The sequence below is a fragment of the Canis lupus genome, chromosome 16 (assembly GCF_003254725.2).
Source record: "Canis lupus dingo isolate Sandy chromosome 16, ASM325472v2, whole genome shotgun sequence".
Classification (NCBI taxonomy): domain Eukaryota; kingdom Metazoa; phylum Chordata; class Mammalia; order Carnivora; family Canidae; genus Canis; species Canis lupus.
The window spans coordinates 9867158-9889034 of NC_064258.1; the positions used below are offsets into that span (position 1 = coordinate 9867158).

Sequence of the window (21877 nt, forward strand, 5' to 3'; positions counted from 1 at the left end):
GGCTGGCCCAGGGGCTCCCTGCTTGAGGGAGGAAGCAGCAAAGAGCCACAGCCCTCGCCCTCCTGCAGATGCCCCGCTAGGACCTGCTGGGACAGTGCTGGGGTAAGTAGGCTTTTCACACCGTATTCTTGGTCTGCTGGATGCTAATGCCTTGTGTCTCTCTTTGATGAACCCACTGTCTTCTCTGTCAGAAAGGGTAGTATGAATTGTTTTGATTTATCTAGGTGTCAAAAGGCAAAGCATGGAGGCCCCGGCCTTGCATTCTGGAGGGAGGGATGATGTTTGGGCTCTAGTCAATAATTGGGAAATATTTTTTGAGCGCCTGCTTTGTGGTTGAGCTGGGCTGGTGATAGAAAAGAAAACATGACATAGTTTTAACCTCATTGAATTTACTGGCTAGTGGGCAACACAAACATTAAGTAATTGCTGATGATTTATATTCTGGGAGTATTTGGTTCACCTGGTGGTGGCTTATGGAAGAAATGGAGCCTTACGCTGAGGCTTCAATGACAGGATTATGTTGGGTGCATGGGGTGCTGGGTGGGTAGGAAGACAGTGAGGTTCCAAATCTAGGAAAAGTGTGAACAAAGGTCCTCAGGCAGGAGAGAGCTCTGGGAGAAATCCAGTGTATCTGGAGAGCAGTGTGAAGAGAAACAAAGCTGGACGGGAAGGCAGAGGCCAGATATGCAGCCTTTTGTTGGACAAATCAAGAGTTTTAGCTCTATTCTATGAGAAATAGAGATGATAGAAGAATTAAAGCAGAGAGGGGATCAACCCAGTGCCTGGCAAACAGTAGCTACTCTATACATTATAAAATGAAATAGGAAAAGGGGCCCATTCTGGAGGTGTGGTAGTTCTACCAGAAGGTTGGTCTCTGGGGGCAAATGATTTGGCTTGGCAATGGTAGAGCAGTCCAGAGGGTCTTCGATGGGGATGGATTCTACATGAATACCTTTTTTCCATATAGAGGACCTACAGATTTATTTCATTCTGGCTGACTGCACAGGGTCCTGAGGGTCAGCTTAATCACTCTCCTGTTGATGGATATCTAGGTTAGGCCCATTTATTAAAATTATTATATAATGCAACGTTATCAGAAACATCCTGGTGCATCCATTTTCCCATACATCTCTGAGTTTGGATGAAAAGCTGCGGAAATCCTGGATCATGGGTATGAGTAATATAAAATTTGATAGACACTGACAAATTGCCCTCTGAAAAAGCTGTACAAATTTATACATCAACTACTGAGTGTATGAAAATGCTCTCGCTGTAAGAGTCTATACAACAGGAGTATATAATTTTTTAATCTCTTGCCAATGCAATAGGTGGTGAAAAGTGCTATTTCATGTTTTTTAAAATTAGGAGCTGTTCCTATTGGATATTTTTTTTCAAGTTGGATATTAATTAATTAATATGCAACTAAAACCAGTTTAGATACTAAGGTCCTACTCTTACTCTCTCCAATATCTTTGTCTCCTGCAGACCAAGGCTTGGTCAAGATGGCATCTGTGTTTCGCAGCGAGGAGATGTGTTTGTCCCAACTGTTCCTCCAGGTGGAGGCTGCATATTGCTGCGTGGCTGAGCTTGGGGAGCTCGGATTGGTTCAGTTCAAAGATGTAAGTGCTGCATTCTTGGGAGACCAGAGGAAGGTGGGGTGGGAGTAGATATATCTTTCACACCACTTTTTGATAGTGAACTAAGTACAGGGAGAAGAGCACTGAGCCAGGATAGATGGAATTCTGTGTGGTTCTACTTGTTCTAGCTAAGATCTATGATAACACGGAGCAAGTGACTTGCAAACCTGTTCTTTTCTCCATCTGTAACTCCTCTGTAGGAAAGTTTTGAAGCTCCAGTGCAGTCCATACTCGTTAGTCCATACTCGTATTATACTTTCTTTCCTAAGTAGTATTGTGGAGGCCGAGAAAAATTAAGGCCATTGCCTTTGTCAACAGGGGCCCAGGACCCATGACTGGGTCCTGCAAAGGATCCTCTGAAAAAGGGGGGAATGTGGGACCCAGGAAATCTAACAAGAACCCCCTACCCCTGGACAAGCAGAGCAGGACTAACTCCATTTTGTGCTACACCCCGCCATCTCATGTACAACCCCTCCCCCCCACGACCTGCCTATTGTTTAAGACACTCCGTCACCCTAGTTTAGCTATTAAGAACACCCTTATCAGAAACTAGCACACTTAGGAATGCGGGACCTCTGACCTTTAACCAGCCAAGGAATGAAAACCCCTCTTTTGCCCACCGAACCTGTGTGGGGATTCTAACCAAATAATAGGCTAGTTCAAATGGTCACTATAAGGTGAATCGTAATTCAGTTGGCCACCTGCGTGTGGACCAATATGACTGTGCAACTTTCTGCATATGTTACAATCTCTTTGGCCACTGGCCCCTATAACACTGCTGTGCTTCCTAGTCTCGGGGTCCAAGTCCCTGCTCTGCTGTGTGGAGTATACTTGGACCCAAGCTTGAGCTTGTAAATAAACCCTCATGTACTTGCATCGGTGTCGGCTCCTTGGTGGTTTCTCAGATTCACAATCTTGGGCACAAAGAATCCGATATCTCCAATGGGCATGTGGATTACCAAACCTTGTTCTGAGAATAGAGACCAATGTTTCTTAACTAGTCTGAGGACAAAGTATCCTGGAATGCACAGTCTCCCTATGGTGATATTCTAGGGCTGGACAGTCTGGAGAGTGATGTTGGGATCTTATTTCCCAGAGGTGGTTTAGATCCTTACCAAGCTTTTTTGAATCCGATTTAGAAAATTGGACTCTTTACTCCTTTTCTTCCTCACCAAGATCGTGGTCAAAACTAAGCTCCTGCGGGAAGGATCACATCTTGTTCTTTTCATCCTTAGTTCCTAGCATAGGACCTGAGGTGAGGCAGTTCCTCAGTAACATTGATTGGGCAGGATGCCGAATTTTTGTTGGTGATTGTGATAAGGTTGCATGGAACTATGCAAATTTAAGATCCTGTCACATTCAAGACTATTGAGGATTTCAAGGCTCATTTGGATGTAAATGCAGCTAAAAGCAAGGGAACCTCTTCTGTGGGAGGATTATCTTTTAGAATTGTATGAAGGCCAGAGTTGAGGCATATGGGAGATTACATGAAAGAATATCAAGGTTTAAAAAAAAAAAAAGAATATCAAGGTTTTGCCTGTAACTCACTTGTCTTGTACATGGAAATATCTGTTCCTAAAATGAAGCTTTGTGCAGTGGCGGTTCTGTAGCCAATGAAGTTTTTACGAGGTGTGATTATTGCTAATTGAAAATTATTCCTAAAATGATTCCAGCAACATTTTCCAGCACACACACCCCCACAAAAAATCAAAACACAAAACCAACAGGAGTACGTTGGTGGCTGTTGCTACCAATATGTGTTTTGTGGTTTCTTCCCGCTCTAGTTAAATGTGAATGTGAGTAGCTTCCAAAGGAAATTTGTGAATGAAGTCAGAAGATGTGAGTCACTGGAGAGAATCCTCCGTAAGCCAATTTTCTGTTTACTTTTTAAGTGTGAATGGTGGGGAGGTAAGTGGTCTGCTGGGCTGGATTATAACAAATATGTTCCTATTTGTCTAGAGACAAAGTGGGGCAATGAGGGTTGGGATCCAGATGCTGTGGCATGTCCCTGGGGCAATTCAGGCAGCTGAGGCTGTTGAAAATCCCAGGTCTGCTGGGACCCATTTCTTAGGTGAGAAAACACCATCACCTTGGGTTATCTGGTGGGGTTTCATCCCACAGGTTTTCTGGAAGATGAGATGCAAAATGAGATTGTGGCTCAATTGCCAGAGAGGCCCCCACCAACCCCTCTTCCACGGGAAATGATTACGCTGGAGGTAGGTTCTTTTCTATGTCTCCCAAGGCAGTCCTGGAGGAACTCAGCCCACTTTGAGGAGTGGTTTCCTTTGTGGGCATAAAATTCTTAGAGGCAGCAAAGTCTTGTTTCTATGGTGGTCATGAACAAGACTTAAGCTGCTGGCATTATGGGGTGTTCTTCTTTTTCTTTTTTTTTTCTCTTTTTGTTTTTGTTTTTTTTTTTTTGTTTTTCTTCGTTTTCTTCTGTCTTTCCTTTACTATTGTCACCATACTGTGCATTACATCCCAAGGACTTATTTATCTTAACAACTGGAAGTTTAGACCTTATGACCACCTTCACCCATGTCACAACCCCAAACCTCCATCACTACCAATCTGTTCTCTGTATCTGTGTGGTTTGTTTGTTTGTTTTTTGTCTTTTTAGATTCCCCATATAAGCTAGATCATGAAGTATTTGTCTGTCTCTGCCTGATGTACACTTAGCATAATGCCCTCAAGGTCCATCCATGTTGTTGCTGTGGCAGGATTTCCTTCTTTCTATGGCTGGGTGATATTCCACTGTATACATACACCAGGAGTCTTTATCCATTCATCTGTTGATGAACACTTAGGTTGTTTCCCTGTCCTGACTACTGTAAATGCAATGAACATGCACTACAGGTATCTTTTCGGGATAGAGATTTTTTTTTTTTTTTGGATAGAGATTTTATTTCCTTCGGATAAATACCCAGAAGTGAAATTGCTGGATCCAGTGGGAGGTTACCTCATTATCTGTCTGGTAGGAGATAGCTTTGCGCAGTGGCAGTATCCTAGCCAATGAGGTAGCCAATGAGGTTTATCCGAGGTGCGATTATTGCTAACTGTCTGGTGGAAGATAGCTGTTGCTTTGAATCCATCCTAGACCGAAGCTTCTCAGATTGGCTTCTGGAATCAACTGTGCCAAGGTTAGCTGCCTTCTTTAGCCAAGGACATTATAGCTGGCAGGCCTCTCTGTTACTTTTCCTCTCTACTTCTTTATATAAAACATTGAGTGCTCGCCATGCACAAGATACCTTAGAAAGAAACAAAACATGGCCATGCCCTCTAGAAGCTTCTAGAGGAGGTGATAGAGAAAGGGATGAGGCAATGGGAAAGGATGTCAAAAGGTAGGTAGAACTAGATCCTGGAGGGATTTGGAGATCTTGATTTTAAAAAAAGAATGGGTATTTTATCCTCAGAAGAGGAAGTGGGAAGGTAGGGAAACTTCACTGCCTGAGCCTTATCTCTGGCTGGGTTTGTTTTTTTTTTTTTCTTTTAAGATAACTTAAAATTCTTGGAATTTTTGAAGCTATTAGTAGTATAAATAAAGATACTCTGACAGATATGAGACTGGTAACTTCCCTGGAAAATATTTTGGATCCTGTCATATTAAAGCCTGGATATTTTGGGAGACGTTGAGTTGGTTATAATGTTTCACAGTACCTTAAAAAAAAAAAAAATCAACGCATTGAAAAAAAAAAAATCAGTGCATCCAAATGAATTTAGTATTGCCTGACTGGTTGGTTTTGAAACTCTATACTCTCATACACTTGTAGTAATAACCAGTTAGATAAGAGGCAATCAGATGTATGCCAAGTCGTCCTTAATCAGTGTGTTTTTTGGATATTATTATTTCTTGTTGTTTTAAGATTATTTATTTTAGAGAGAGAGTGAGTGAGCACGAGGAGGGGAAAGGAGCAGAGGGAGAGTCTTAAGCAGACCCTATGCTGAGCATGGAGCCCAATGTAGGGCTCAATCCCACGACCCTGAGGTCATGACCTGAGCTGAAACCAAGAGTCAGACATTTAACCAACTAAGCCACCCAGGCATCGCAGGATATTGTTTATTGTAAAGATGAAATTAGAATGATGTGAGCTTATGAGTAGCAATATCTGTCTAATCATTATTCAAGGGGACAGATTGATTCAACTGGCAATAGAGTGTTCCTCCTAGGGAGAGGAATCCTTCCAGCAAGAGTACACATGTAGCTTTGGGCTCTTGCCTTGCAGAATTTCTAAAGAGGCTTTCATAATCCTAGAGGAAATATTAATTCAGAAAAAAAAATCTAGGGGATCCCTGGGTGGCTCAGCGGTTTGGCGCCTGCCTTTGGCTCAGGCCGTGATCCTGGAGACCGGGAATTGAGTCCCACATTGGGCTCCCTGCATGGAGCCTGCTTCTCCCTCTGCCTCTCTCTCTCTGTCTTTCATGAATAAATAAATAAAATCTTAAAAAAAAAAAAAAAAACCTACCATCTCAGCAAAAACTGCCTTAACTTTTCTGTTTTTAGGTTTTGTTCTTATCAGCTATATGTTTATGTAATTACATGTCCATCGTCCATATTATAATTTTCTACTTTTGCATTTACTATCATATTGTAAACTGTTTATTAAATAATACATGATTCTCCAAAAATATTTTTAAAGGCAGCATTCTTTTTAATAGAATCATGGATAGTAGATAGAGCAAAAGGTTAAGAAATGGGGATTTCATTTTCTCCCCTCAACTTTGTGCCACTATAGTTAGTGTTCAAAATTTAGGGTAGTGATGGGTTCCCTGGTGGCTCAGTCAGTTAAGCGTCCAACTTTTAATTTCTGCTCCGGTCATAGCTCAGGGTTGTGAGATCAAACCATGTTGGGCTCTGCACTGAGCATGGAGCCTGCTTAGGATTCTTTCTCTTCCTTTCTCTCTAAAAAACAAAAAAATAGGCTTCAAAATTTTGGGTAGTGATTATCTCTGGGAAGGGAGGGGGTGGGATAAAATTGAAGTCTGGTGATGTGTATGTGGGTTCATGACACAGTTCTCTCCACCTAACATATATAAAATTTTCTATCATAAAAATTTTCTATCATAAAAATGTTAAAGGGGACACCTGAGTGGCTCAGGGGTTGAGTGCCTGCCTTTGGCTCAGGCATGATCCCGGGGTTCCAAGATTGAGTCCTGCATTGGGCTGCCTGAGGAGAGCCTGCTTCTCTCTGTCTATGCCTGTGTCTCTCATGAATAAGATATTAAAAAAAAAAAAAAAAAAAGTTAAAAGCTCAATTTTGTCTGATATTAATAGGCTTTTGGGGGTTGTGGAGGAGGCAAACTAATATTTGCATGAATATCTTTGTTTTATGGTTTATTTTATTTATTTATTTTTTAAAGATTTTATTTATTTATTCATAGAGACAGAGAGAGAGAGAGAGGCAGAGACACAGGCAGAGGGAGAAGCAGGCATCATACAGAGAGCCTGACGTGGGACTCGATCCAGGGTCTCCAGGATCATGCCCTGGGCTGCAGGCGGCGCTAAACCGCTGCGCCACCGGGGCTGCCCTGGTTTATTTTTTAATCTCTTTGGTAAGAGTATCTCTTAGGTAGATTAAAAAAACATCTATCACAATAATCTCTGTCTTTTACTAGGTGACCTTAATCCATTTTCACATACTGTGGTTGCTGATTTACTGGCAGTTGTTCTTGTTAATTATTGAATTGATACAGAATTTTTAGAAAATATGTGTAAAATATAAAGAATGATATAGCAAACACGGAGTGCCATCACCCTGTAGGACCTAAAGGGTGACTATACCGTGGGGTTCTTAAAGCCCCTCCTCTAGCCTTTCCCCTTCCTTTCCTACCCCGCATCCCCCTCCTCAACCCCTTGAGATAATCACTTTCCTGAATTTTGCATTTTTCTTTTCCTTGTTTCTTCATAGTTTTATCACACATATAGTCTTCTAAATAGCATATGATTTAGATTTGCACATGTTAGATATACATGAAATTATTGTTTATTCTTTTGCAACTTGCTGTTTTCTTACATCATTTTATTTTTTTAAGACACCATATTGTTTTGTTTCTGAAAGTAAATCCTTGAATATTCCATACTTTATGGAACTTAATCCATTCTTTTGTTGATGGACATTTGGATAAATGAGAAATGAGCTTTTACATTTTTAAATTATTTACCAAATCTCTTTAAAAAGTGGGGGACCACCTGGGTGGCTTAGTGATTGAATGTCTGCCTTCCTCTCAGATTGTGATCCCAGGGTCCTAGGATCAAGTCCTGTATCAAGCTCCCTGCAGACTACTCCATAAAAATGATTTCACCCAGTGTGAATTTGTGTTCTGATTGTTGATCTTGATGGTGATTTTTCTTACTAGATTTATGCTTGATACTTACTCATTTTGTAGGCTCATTTTGGAAGGAAGATTGTTTTTTTTACCTCTGTTTTTGTCTTCTGGCCTTGTTCTGTTCACACTTCTCTGGATAGCCCTTTTTACTTGCTTGTACCTGGTTCTCCAGACTCCAACCCAGAACTAGTGATTCCTTTTTTTTTTTTTTTTTTTTTATTTCATCGTTACAGTGTGTTTGAGGCAGAAGAGGTTCTCGACATGTAAATTCATTCCAGCTTCCCTTTTTAAGTGTTTTAGATGGAGGAGAGACATGCAGTTTGCTGAAATGCCTTGGCTTCCTCAGTAAGCTGATTTCCATCCCCCTAGAGTGTATTCAAATCTTCCCTATTGGATGCAAATGGATCTACCTTATAGTTTTACAATCCTATTGAGTTGGATGGGACAGCCACTCAACTTCCAGTTACATTACAAAAAACTGAATTCTTCTCTTATATTTAGTTATTTGTATTGATGAATGTGCAGTAAGTGTCATAGCACTGTCTGCTTGCTTTCCCTTCTTTTTCCATTCTGCATAGACTCTTCTAGAAAAACTTGAAGGAGAATTGCAGGAAGCCAACCAGAACCAGCAGGCTTTGAAGAAAAGTTTCCTAGAACTGACGGAACTCAAACATCTCCTGAAGAAAACCCAGGACTTCTTTGAGGTTGTTGTCTGGGGACTGTTGATTAAAGGGATCTTACCCACAGAGTCTCAAGTGTCCATTTTGAACACTGGCTGGTTGGAATATGCCTAAATCACTCTTGTTTCTGCCCCATACCAAGGTCATTAGTGAGGGGGAGGGTATTCTGGGTGAAACATGGTGCCAATTTGAACTAAAACAAAAATATTACAGTGCTCATTGGAAAGCTTGTGCCCTGAACACTCAGATAGAAGTGGAAGTCAGAACAAAGCACGACAGTGAGTTAGGGCAGATTTGGGATTTGGGAAATTTTTGATCTGGCAAGGAGCACTCTACTTTTTGAATTCTAGTAACTATTTGTGGAAAATTAAAGTTTCATTAAAAATTGACAAACCTGGGATGCCTGAGTGGCTCAGCCAGTGAAGTGTCTGCCTTGGGCTCAGGTCATGATCTTAGGGTCCTGGATTGAGCCCCACATTGGGCTCCCTGCTAAATAGGGAGCCTACTTCTCCCTCTGCCTTAGCCACTCCCCCTGTTTGTACTCTCTTGCTCCATCAAATAAATAAAATCTTAAAAAAAAAAAAAAGGGGGGGGGGATCCCTGGGTGGTGCAGCGGTTTAGCGCCTGCCTTTGTCCCAGGGCTCGATCCTGGAGACCTGGGATTGAATCCCACGTCGGGCTCCCGGTGCATGGAGCCTGTTTCTCCCTCTGCCTGTGTCTCTGCCTCTCTCTCTCTCACTGTGTGCCTATCATAAATAAATAAAAATTAAAAAAAAAAAAAAGACCTTTGAGATACAGGGAGCTTTTAAGCTAATCCAAATATGTTTAAGAGAAAGCAGTGGTTTTTTGACTTTCAGACGGAAACCAACCTAGCTGATGACTTCTTTACGGAAGACACTTCTGGTCTCCTGGAGTTAAGAACGGTGCCTGCATATGTGACTGGAAAGCTGGGGTTAGTGTGACTATCCTCAGAAAGTTACATGTAGATGGGTTTCTGGTCCATAGCTGTGCCTGGAGTGTGATAGATTTCCCTGAGGGTTTAAGTGAGTGAATGAACGAATGAATGAATGAACAAACCCCTGGAATGAGGGCTATTTCATATGATTATAGGCTTCTACACAATAATAAACCCAAGGGTAACCTTTCCAGGTTGGTGGAGTGGGAGATAGTTCACCATTAGCAAAAGGGTAGTACTAACATTCCCAGAGTCTGAAGAATACAATGTTTGTGTTGTTCCTAGGAAGGAAGGATGTGGCAAGGATTATTTAGATGGGTTTTCTCAACTGTTCTCTGCTTCCTTTTCTTGGAAATACTGTTATGGTAATAAAATAGATTCTGAATTGGCTGTTTGAAGTGCAATTAGAAATGAGGTAGTTAGGGATCCCTGGGTGGCGCAGCGGTTTGGCGCCTGCCTTTGGCCCAGGGTGCGATCCTGGAGACCCGGGATCGAATCCCACATCGGGCTCCCTGCATGGAGCCTGCTTCTCCCTCTGCCTATGTCTCTGCCTCTCTCTCTCTCTCTCTGTGACTGTCATGAATAAATAAATAAAATCTTAAAAAAAAAAAAAAGAAATGAGGTAGGTAGAGGATCACGTCCACCACAGGAAGGAGTTAATATGTTAAAATGTGTGGTGATTCAAAACAGTGGGATTTCATTCAATGTCCAAGTAAAATTGTTGCATATTCATTGAAAATACTTGCTCAGAAGGTAATATAGGATTAGCATATGTTGAAAGTGAAAGAGCAATGAAAGTAACCGTTTTAAAGTTAATATAAAGTTTCCATTGGAAATTATCTAGACACCTGGATGGTTTTAAAAGTAGAGATGAACCAAATCGGTATATATGTCTCACTTCTAGCACATTATTTGTAAAAATGCATAGAGCCCAGGGTTGAGCAATTGGAACAGTTCCTTTCTTTAGCTCTGAAGCCATAATGGATAGGCTGTCCTACATCTACTTGTAAAGGAGTGACTGTGTTGTTTCGGGGTGACTGAGGAGTGCTCAACACATCAGAAGAAACAGGAGGTCAACAGGGCCTTGGGACCCCTGGCAGCTAGAGCAGAGTCCTTGAGTTGTGCTCAGGGGGAAGAGGGCCTTCCTCTCGTGGTGGCGCGTCCTCACATCCTTGGGGGCTTCTCCCTGCACCCCACTCCCTGAGCCTCAACAGCATTTCCCTGTGTGACCACCCAGGTTCACGGCTGGGGTGATTAACCGGGAGCGGATGGCTTCCTTTGAGAGGCTGCTGTGGAGAGTTTGCCGAGGCAATATCTACCTGAAGTTCAGTGAGATGGACACGACTCTGGAGGATCCCGTCACGGTGGGTGTTGGGGGCCATGGGGAACTCTCTCCTCAGCTTCCTGGGGCCCTCATGGGGGGGAGGGGGTTCCTCTGAGCCTGGGGATCTTCAGTTCTGTGAACCTAGAATCTATTGCCTTTCTTTTCTCTTCCCCCCAATTTGTTTTTTTTTTTTTAATTTTTATTTATTTATGATAGTCACACACACACAGAGAGAGAGAGAGAGAGAGAGAGAGAGAGGCAGAGACACAGGCAGAGGGAGAAGCAGGCTCCATGCACCGGGAGCCCAACGTGGGATTCGATCCCGGGTCTCCAGGATCGCGCCCTGGGCCAAAGGCAGGCGCCAAACCGCTGCGCCACCCAGGGATCCCTCTTCCCCCCCAATTTGTAAAAAGAAAACCTACAATCTTTTTTTTTTTTTTTTTAAGATTTTATTTATTCATTCATGAGAGACACACAGAAAGAGAGGGGCAGAGACACAGGCAGAAAGAGAAGGAGGCTCCATGCTGGGAGCCTGATGTGGGACACCATCCTGGGTCTCCAGGATCACACCCTGGGCTGAGGTTGATGCTGAACTGCTGAGCACCAGCAGGTTGCCCTACAATCTTTTTTTTTTTTTTAAGATTTTATTTATTTATTCATGAGAGACACAGAGAGGCAGAGACATAGGCAGAGGGAGAAGCAGGCTCCCCATGCAGATCCCGATGGCGGACTTGATCCCAGGACCTCAGGGTCACACCCTGAGCCAACACTCAACCACTGAGCCACACAGGTGTTCCAGCTGCTTGCTTTTTAATTCCAAATTGGGCTTATTTCTAAGTGTTGTAATATTCTCCAGAATAGAGGTGAAAAAATTAATTTTCAGTTTCTTTCATGGAAAACAATTTCACAATTGGATGAAATTTAAAATGAGAAGAAAGCTTATTTTTTCTTGTATTTTCTCATCTGTAAGCCATGAGCAGGTTGTGATGATAAACATGGAATCTTTTTTTTTTTCTTCTCTTGATCTTAGAGAATACAATTTACCTCTATATCACTATGTGTCCCTTATAGATACTATTTTAAAAATGGATGTGAAATCATCACTTTCCACCACCATGTTTTGATATGTAATAATCATGATGTAGAGAGAGTATTTGTATACAGTAGGCATCTGAGAAAAGATGACATTAGCCTGTTGATATTTGAAGGTCACTGAGCAGATGACAGGAGGTCAGAGAAGATTCCTGGTTCTGGTGGATTAGGGGACAAGAAGACCTGAGAGATTCAGGGATCGTTGGACAAAACCTTTGGAAATCCTGTAAAGCAGGCAGCCCCCCAAAGCCTAAATACCCCTTCTCAGCTCCCATGAGCAGCTGCCAAAGAGACGATTCATTTTTATCATCTTTTCAATTGATGCCTAAGATTTCCATTGTGTAGACGTGACCTCGTCTATCTACTTATGGGCTTTGTTTCCAATTTTTCTCCAGAATAGAGACACTGTGATGAGCATCTTCATGCTTGTCATTTTTATTTTCTTTTGGATTACTTGTGAGATGTAAATTCAAGGAAATAGGATTGCTGGCTTAAAGGGTGTGGGGCATTTTCATGACACTTGATGGGTCCTGACAAATGGCTTCTCAGTGGGCTGTACGTGATTCCAATGCCCTGAGTTGTAGGTAGTGAGTGCAGTGGATTGGTTTTAACTTTTCCAAAAATGGATTTCATTATTTTACCTTTACCCCCCTTTACCCTAAGCTAAATAAGAGCGAAACAGCACATTTCTTTGCTGGAACATTTTCATATATGCTTGTGAAATACATGTTCTTTCTTGTGAATTGTCAAACTTGGACTTTAGAATTGCATTTTAATCAGTGTTCCTATGAGAGAGAGAGTCAGAAATTAGACATGGCTTTACCTTTGTGAAACATCGAACACCCTCACTTACCCTTGAAATGTAAATATTGTATATGAGTTAACTCTGGTGAGCTAGTTATGCTATTCTCATTTTAAGCCTTATAGTATCCTGGTTCCTCACTTTTGTTTGGTTTCTTGTTTATGAACCCACCTCTTAAAATATAGTGTTAGAGATGAATATGGGCTCAGCTGTGGTCTGGCTGGTGTAACCAGTTAGGGGGTTGTCACTTAAGGCTATCTTGGCCTGTCTCAGTGACCTGGCCCTCAACCATAAAGAATTATGAAACTTAGATCAACGGGGAGAAGCTGAAGTTTTCCAGTTGTAATTATTTTTAAGGTTTTGTTTTTGGGGCCCATGGGTGACTCGGTTAAGCATCTGCCTTTGGCTCAGTCCATGATCCCCGGGTTCTGGGATTGAGCCCCACATTGGGCTCCCTGCTCAGTGGGGAGTCTGCTTCTCCCTCTGCCCCTCCAACTCATGTGTACCCTCTTTCTCAAATAAATAATAATATAAAAAAAGATTTTAAGTACTCTCTCTACCCAATATGGGGCTCAAACTCATAATCATGAGATCCAGAGTTACATGCTCTACCAGGTAAGCCAGCGAGGAACCCCTCCAGTTGTAATCTTTTTTTTTTTTTTTTTAAAGATTTTATTTATTTATTCATGAGAGACACACACAGAGAGAAAGAGAGGCAGAGACACAGGCAGAGGGAGAAGCAGGCTCCATGCGGGGAGCCTGATGTGGGACTCGATCCCGGGTCTCCAGGATCATGCCCTGGGCTGAAGACAGCACTAAACCACTGAGCCACCCGGGCTGCCCAGTTGTAATCTTTAAATTTTTTAAAATCTGAAAACACAAATTTACATTACTATTATGTTATAATCAAAAATAAAAAATTTAATATATAAAAATTATATACATATTATTACATATGTTATATAATCTGTATAATATATATAAGAACTATATATGTATATAGTTTTTTTACTGTTCTGATTTTACAGAAAGAAGAAATTAAAAAGAACATATTCATCATATTTTATCAAGGAGAGCAACTCAGGCAGAAAATCAGGAAGATCTGCGATGGGTAAGAGGCTCTCTCATCAGTGATGTGGGTCACGAATCTTTAGTGATTTGGGTCACTTCACACATGAAGAAGGTGTGTGAGACAGAGTACTCTTGACTGGTGGCTTCTTTGAGGTCCCTTAGGATTTTAGAACAACTTTCCCGAAAAAAAAAAAAAAAAAACTTTCCCGCATATGACTAGATATTGTTAAAAATGCAACTGATCTTCAAGAGCTGTGGGAATAGGAGCAGAAAAGACTTCTGGGGAGAAGAAGAGACAAGTCAAGCTGTAGTCTTATTTACATAAAAGCTCACAGGTTCTTTGGTTTGAATGAAGTTTATTCATAGAATAGACTCCTAGCTTGAATTTAAATAGTGCAGAGCAATGCATCAGGAACCCTTAGAACTTGGGCTCATTTTCCAACTGCCAAAGGGACAATAATTCTAGAAAAAGATGGTTATCTAACCGAAGTCAGCAAGCGATGGCTGAGCAGAAGAGGATGTGTGGAATGCTTTTCAGGGGTAACCCCCTTGTGACCTTTGGAATGTATGAAACACAGGTTTCGAGCCACCATATACCCCTGCCCAGAGCCTGCAGCAGAGCGCAGAGAGATGCTGGCTGGCGTCAACATGAAGCTGGAAGATTTAATCACTGTGAGTGAAGTTGGGGCCCATGACCTGAATGGGGGCTGCAGAGGGCCCATGTCTGCCATTTCCATGTAAGTCCTGTGTCCCAGGGCCCTGGCTTCCAGGATTCCAGGCTGGCTGGAATGTTAGCTATGTTCTTCCAACGATCCCTGTGGAAGATTTCGTAATCAGAGAACAGTGTTCAATAAGTTGGAGGTGGTGCTTCTGAATGTCAGTACTGCTCTGCCTGAGCTTAGAATTGACCGCAGCCCCAGTCAGTTTTTGGGTGGCCACCCCAGCCTGATAAAAGGAGCCCTTTATTGTAAGCCTGGCCTAGGCCCCATCTGTGATACAACCAACTCGCCAATTCAGTTGAATAACCAGTCTAGCTGATTCTTTTTCCATTGCCTCACCCAGTTGTTTGAGTGGACCAATTACTTCTGTAAAACCAGTGAGTGAGTCTAGATTCACCATGGGAACATACCCCAAATTCATACCCTTTTGTAAAGTCAGTTGTCATCCAGGGTGGTGCTCAACAGTTATATGATTGGAACACTCGCTTCAATAAGCCTTGAAAGTGATTGCCCAAAAGCAGCATCAGATTGCTTCTAGCTGAGCACTGTCCTGTAGAACTTTCTGTGGACATGTTATCTAACCTGCCAGTGCATTGCTGTGGCTGTGGGCCACACGTAAGCAGCCCTTGAAACATGCCTAGTGCAACTGAAGAATTGGATTTTTATTCTTTTAAAATTTTTTTTCTTTATTTTTCTTGGAGGGGAGGGACAAAGGGAGAGAGAGAGAGAAAATCCTAAGCAGGCTCCATGCCCAATGCAGAACTTGATACAAGGCTCCATCTCATGACCCTGAAGTCATACCTGAGCCAAAATCAAGAGTTGGTTGCTTAGTGGACTGAGCCACCCAAGTGCTCCCTGAATTTTTATTTTTAATTAATTTTAATTAAATTCAAAAATTAATGGCTGCATATGGCTATTGTATCAGTTGTTAGCACGGTTCTGGATCCTTAGGGAGTATATTTAGAGATGTGGCATGTGAGTGCGTGTATGTTACATAACAGGATAATAGACATTTTTGCCTTACTAGAAAAAAATCTGTGCTTAATTTCTTTAATCCCCTCTATTCTTTCTTTGTCACTTGTCAAGGAGACTCTGGTTCTCTGAAGGAATTACCCTTGACAGTCTTTCCCTAAATACTCCATACTAGGTCTTATGAAAGCTTTGTGAAGAAAATAAATTATTCCAAACTTATGCTCCTGTTTAGTATGACCTGGGGACCCACCGGTATAGGTTGCTGAGAAAGGTACACTCTGGTAGCACCAAACAAAAATGAATTCCATTAAATACTCTGTGGGCACAATTGTCCATTCCCTCCTTCATTAATTCACTTGTTGTTTCTTGAAGACATATATGTAAAGCATTTTGATAGATGTATTAATTTCCTAAGTCTGCTATAACAAATTACCATAAACTGGGTAGCTTAAGATAATAGTTCTGGAGTCTGAAAAACTGTCAGCAGAGCCACACTTCCTCTGAAGGCTCTAGGAAGTGATTCTTCCTTGCGTTCTGCTATGGTCTGAATGTGTGTCACTCTCACCCCCAAACTGATATGTTAAAAATGTTTAACTCCTATGTTCTTTGAAGGTGGGGCCTTTGGGAAGTTATTAGGTCATGAGGGTGGAGCTCTCATGAATGGGACTAGTGCCCTTATAAAAGAGGCCCCAGAGAGCTTGCTTGTCCCTTCTACCTTGTGGAGATAGAATTTGAAGTCTGCAACCCAAAAGAAGATTCTTACCTAACCATGATGCTATATACTCTGATCTCAAATTCCAGCTTCCAGAACTATGAAAAATTTTTATTGTTTAAGCCACCCAGTATGGTAATATATGATAGCAGCCTGAATAGAAGACATCTCCCAAGCCTCTGGTCGTTGTTGGCAATCTTTGGTGTTCCTAGGTTTGTAGATACTTCCCTCCAGTCTCTGCCTGAATCCCACAAGGCATTCTTCTCTGCATGCCTAGATGTCCACATTTCTCCCCCAACCCACCTTTTTTTTTTTTTTTTTTTTTTTAAGTAGGCTCCATGCACAGTATGGAGTCCAAAATGGGGCTCGAACTCATGACCTTGAGATCAAGACCAAGAATCAGATGCTTAACCGGCTGAGCCACCCAGGTGCCCTCAGATGTCTGAATTTCTTTTTTTTTTTTTTTAATTTTTATTTATTTATGATAGTCACAGAGAGAGAGAGAGAAGGAGAGAGAGAGAGGCAGAGACACAGGCAGAGGGAGAAGCAGGCTCCATGCACTGGGAGCCCTACGTGGGTTTTGATCCTGGGTCTCCAGGATCCCGCCCTGGGCCAAAGGCAGGCACCAAACCGCTGCGCCACCCAGGGATCCCGACTTCATGTTAATTATATCGGCAAAGACCAGGTTTCCAAATAAGGTCACATTCATAGTTACCAGGGGTTAGGACTTCAACATATCTTTGTTGGGGACACAATTCAGTACACGACAATAGTACTATAAGGAATTTAGAAGAAAAGGAAGATACAATCTTTGCCCAAGGGTTTTAACCTTTACAAGGGAAGATAAATTGTTCATGAGGGTTGAAGGTGGAGGAGGGCTGCAGGCCAGAGGAGGGAGCCCAGAGCAGGAGAAGCCACAAATGGCTTCCATTTTGCCACATTGCTAGAGCTCTCCATGAGTGTTCCTTGTTTCTCTGTGTGTTGCTCCCATCCAGGTCATAACACAGACAGAATCTCACCGTCAGCGCCTCCTGCAAGAAGCAGCTGCCAACTGGCACTCCTGGGCCATTAAAGTGCAGAAGATGAAGGCCATTTACCACATTCTGAACATGTGCAACATTGACGTTACCCAGCAGTGTGCCATCGCTGAGATCTGGTTCCCGGTGGCAGACACCGGGCGCATCAAGAGAGCATTAGAGCAAGGCATGGTGAGTGGCAGATGGAGCAGGGCAGAGGGCAGGTGAGTCACATCCAGCCTCAGCAGCCTGTCTGTGTCAGGTACTTGGAGGCTATCAGCTTCCTACGTCACATGAACTTAACAAAGATTGTCTCCTTCATCTTTGAGTTCTTAATCCAGTGTTGAGCACCTATTAGAAGCTACTTTTTCTGACACATAGTCAACATTTCTTTGATCTTCAGCAAGTGCATGTTGAGCACTGATGTGCTGATTACTCTGCTGGTCATGACTGTGGATACCACATTCATTGTGATGGTAGGCCCGTCCTTCCCCTCACAAAGGTCACAGTCTAGCTGGAAATACAACCAGACACCTGTGTTCTCTGTGTGCCCACAGCTGTGCTCAGCACTCTGTACCCTAGTTAATGTCACAGCCTTTATCATTCACCTCTCCAGATGGTCCCTGTGCACCAGGAACAGATCTAGAGCTATGCAGACAGAATAAGGCTCTACTCTGATGGACTTCATAGAAAGGAAGACAGAAAATAAGTATGTCCATAGCTAATATGATTTCAGGCAGCGATGGTGGTGAAATAAAATGGGGTTGGTAAAGAATGGGGTGAGGAGGGATGCTTTGTTCTGATCCCTTATTCACCCTATTGGTGAAGAAGGGAAACTCTGGCCTAAATGGTACAAGAAGGCCAAGCACACAACACCTGCCACCGGACACATGAGACTGGCAGCAATTGATTAGTCACATATGCTTATAGCCCAGGGGAGGAGGACACAACACACCACAGAGGGCCACATGGAGGTTGTACTTGGGGCTTGCACTTGGGAGCAGAATGAACCAGCCAAGGCTATGGGTGGCAGCCTCTCCCACAAGGGGAAGGAGCCCTGGTTTCATGGTGTGGGGGGGGGCGGAGATGTATAGGGTGTTTGAATACATTTCTGGGGTGGCAAGGAGATGGAAGACTAGGCAGACTAGGCTGCTGGTCTGGCCTATGGGAGACCTAGCTGGGTGGGGAGACTTTCCTGCTCAGTGGGTGGCAAATCTGGTGAGAGCAGAGGAACTCATAGTTTGGCTTTTGGGGCCCTGTGAGACTTGAAGATGCCAAAGTGGCACTTGGAATTGTAGGTCTTACCATACTGCTATAGGTCTGTTCCTGGAGAAGGCTTCTCTGAGCAGGTGGCTTGGAGCAGGAGCAGGTGGGTGGGGTAAGAGGGTGAGCTTTCAGGCTGGAGGGTCTGAAAGTAAAGGCCTTGAGGTGGGATTGGACTAGGAGGTAGGAGCTATCTTTCTCCCACTTGTACAGTGAGGAAACTGAGGCACAGAAAGTAGTAGTAACTTGACCATGATCCTGGAGCCAGGAGACAGGATTTGGATATCCCCATGTGATAGTCCAATAACTATGTAAATGAGGCACTTAAAAAGAGCATGTCACCCAGGTTGGGAAGGGTGGGGGTGCTTCCTAGAGGAAGTGATGCCTGAACTGAATCATGGAAGGGTGGTTGGTGAGCAGGTGACCGGCGGTGGAGAAGAGTGTGTGGCACAGGCTCACCTGAAGGTCAGTGGCTAGGGAGAGGATGTGGCCAGTTTAAAGAATGAGAAGGACTTTCTACTGGTGTTTGGGGTCTGATCTTATTCCCATGCTGGAGTGACATGATCCAGTTTGCATTTAGAAATGTTTCAGTGCAGTGTGGACAAAACTACCAAGCTTTCAAGGAAATGTCCCTTTGCAGGGATCTGAACTAAACAGGGTCATTCTGTAATCATAAAGGGGGTCAAACTTCTATGAGACTACTTTGGACTATTTTCTTTTTTTAAAAAATATTTTGTTTATTTATTCGTGAGAGACACAGAGAGAGAGAGAGAGAGAGGCAGAGACACAGGCAGAGGGAGAAGCAGGCTCCATGCAGGGAACCTGATGCAGGACTCGATCCCGGGACTCCAGGATCACACCCTGGGCCAAAGGTGGGCACTAAACTGCTAAGCCACCCAGGGATCCCCTACTTTGGACTATTTCTGCAGTTTCTTCAGCCCTCTGAAATAACAAAAGCGTTATTTTGAAGTAGAAGCCCTCATGCACGTTGGAGATGAGAAGTGTGAGGGGTAGCTTTCATTATCATCATCATGAACAAGCAAAAGATGCTTACTGTATGCTAGATATTATGTGAGCTGCTGGGATGCATGTTAAAAACAAGACAAAACAAAACACCAGCCACAGTCCTTGCCCATAAGGAGGAGGTCACGATCACACCCATGAAGACAGATAACAATAGAGTAAGGAACACCTCCACTTGCTGTGTGACCTAGGGGAAGTTACTTAAACTTTCTGGACCTTCATTTCCTCATCAGTAAAGTGGGGCTAATAGGTAGTTGATACTGACCTCATGGTGCTGGGAGGAGCAGTAACTTAGCTGGTGCGAAGTCCCACTGAGTGTGTGGATGGTAAGTGCTGTTAGCCTTTAGAACCAACAGAGGGATCTTAGAGGGTGAGCCTGGGAATGGTTCATACCTGGGTAAGATGGCTGGAGGGGAGTTGGCTGGTTTCCATGCAGAAGTAGTGGGGGTGAAGGTGTGAAGGGAGAGTATAAGTCAATATTGGAAAGAAGTCTTGATTACAAGACTCAAGAGTTTTGATTTCATTCTTTAGTTAATCAGAAGCCTTTGAAGATTTTTGATTAGGAGCATCGCATGACTGAAGCAGTACTGTTTTATCTTATGAACAAAATGTTGCATTGTCTGGAGTATAGGATAAATGAAAGGGTAAGAGACAGGAGGATGGCAAAGCTTGGGGCTAAGCTGGTGGAGATGGGAGCAAGAAGAAGAAGAATTTGAAAGGTACAATCAGCAAGATTTGATGACATATTTGATTGAACCAGGAAGAGGTACACGTCTGACGATTCCAAAGGTTCAGGGATCTGGAGAAGGGAGTCTGATGTAGGAGCAGTGAGTCCAAAAGAGGACTTGGCATTGGGACAAATTGATGAATTTGGTTTTAGGCTCTTGGATTTTGTGGGGTTACTGAGACATGAGAGTTTGAAACCTGGACAGGAGAATGGTGCAAAATTAGGAAAGTGGATGAACTTTTGAGGGAGTGAGTAGAGAGAATGGAAAAAGTAAAGGACCCAGAACTGGGCACAACAGGTGCATTTGCAGGAGCAGGAGAATGGAAATGGCCAGAACTCTACTCTCTTGATGATTCTCCTGTGGGATAAATTAGGTAAGTATTAGGAAGGTATTCACTTATATAGATGTGGTCATGGGTCTCACAGAGGTCAATAAATTGTCCTGAGTTCACCTATAAGGGATGGTGCAAATTGGACTAAGATCCATGTGCTGACCCCCAACACAAAGCTCTCTTCCTTACATTTTTGTCAATGTTTTTTGTAGGAACTAAGTGGCTCCTCCATGGTCCCCATCCTGACTACAGTGCAATCCAAAACAGCTCCTCCTACATTTAACAGGACCAATAAATTCACAGCTGGCTTCCAGAATATTGTAGATGCATATGGTGTGGGCAGTTACCGGGAAATAAACCCAGGTAAAGGGTCTGATGCAATGAATAATGGGGCAGCTTGAAAATGAAAACTGGGTAAGATTTACCCCTGGGGTGACAGAGATGAATTGCTTAAAACTGTGACATTACTAAGATCCTGTTTGGCTTCCTAATGCCCTGTGTTGTCCCGTATAAATGGTGAGTAGTGAAATATTTGTTCTTTGTTAGGATTTCACTTGTTCTCCCTTAAACCATAGCCTTATTGGGCAGTCAAATTCAGTTCTTTTTTCCCTTACCAATTCAGTGAGGGTCATCTCACAACATCGTCACAGAGCCATAGCTGTTTTGTGGTGACATGGAAACATACAGGACTGAGAGAAGACTAGATTCTTAATGACATAGCTGTGTGATATTAGGAGCCTGGTTTGTAAAATAAAAGGGGTAGACAAGATGCCTTTCATCCATGTGGTCCATAGTGCTCTCCTCCAGCCTTTATCCTAATCTTCTGACCTATAATACAGGGGCCCCATAGGTGTCCTGTGATAACTGCTGGAGGTGCATGGTGCATGTGAATGGTGGAGAAACAGACAAAAAATGGTGGTAGAAGGTATATAAAACACTCAGATTGAAAACTGGTTTTACTTATTTATTTTTTTTAGGAGGGGAGGGGAGCAGAGGGAGAGAGAGAATCTTAGGCTCCATGGCTAGCCCAACTCAGGGCTTGATCTCATCATTCCTGAATCATGACCTGAGCCGAAATCAAGAGTTGGATGCTTAACCAACTAGCCATCCAGGGACCCCTAGACAACTGGATTGATTGATTGATTGATTGATTGATTTTATTCATTCATGAGAGACACAGAGAGAGGCAGAGACATAGGCAGAGGGAGAAGCAGGCTCTCTGTGGGGA

At 42.9% G+C, this 21877-nt stretch overlaps 1 protein-coding gene and 1 pseudogene across 11 annotated transcripts in view; both read left to right on the forward strand.

Moving 5' to 3' along the window:
- The window catches only part of ATP6V0A4 (ATPase H+ transporting V0 subunit a4), an 84848-nt gene that overhangs the window by 21366 nt on the left and 41605 nt on the right, over positions 1-21877 (forward strand). For 9 of the 11 annotated variants that reach the window (XM_049095239.1, XM_035699730.2, XM_049095240.1 and 6 more), the window contains 10 exons: positions 1486-1619; positions 3422-3500; positions 3759-3853; positions 8540-8665; positions 9499-9593; positions 10834-10960; positions 13843-13925; positions 14464-14557; positions 17284-17496; positions 20862-21012. In XM_049095239.1, coding sequence (XP_048951196.1) covers positions 1503-1619; positions 3422-3500; positions 3759-3853; positions 8540-8665; positions 9499-9593; positions 10834-10960; positions 13843-13925; positions 14464-14557; positions 17284-17496; positions 20862-21012 — 1180 coding nt within the window. In that variant the 5' untranslated portion in view covers positions 1486-1502. Of the gene's footprint in view, positions 1-68; positions 103-1485; positions 1620-3421; positions 3501-3758; positions 3854-8539; positions 8666-9498; positions 9594-10833; positions 10961-13842; positions 13926-14463; positions 14558-17283; positions 17497-20861; positions 21013-21877 lie in introns of all 11 variants that reach the window. The other 2 variants (XM_049095242.1, XM_049095243.1) reach the window with 1 other exon arrangement.
- LOC112651088 (U4 spliceosomal RNA) lies at positions 3222-3305 on the forward strand (annotated as a pseudogene).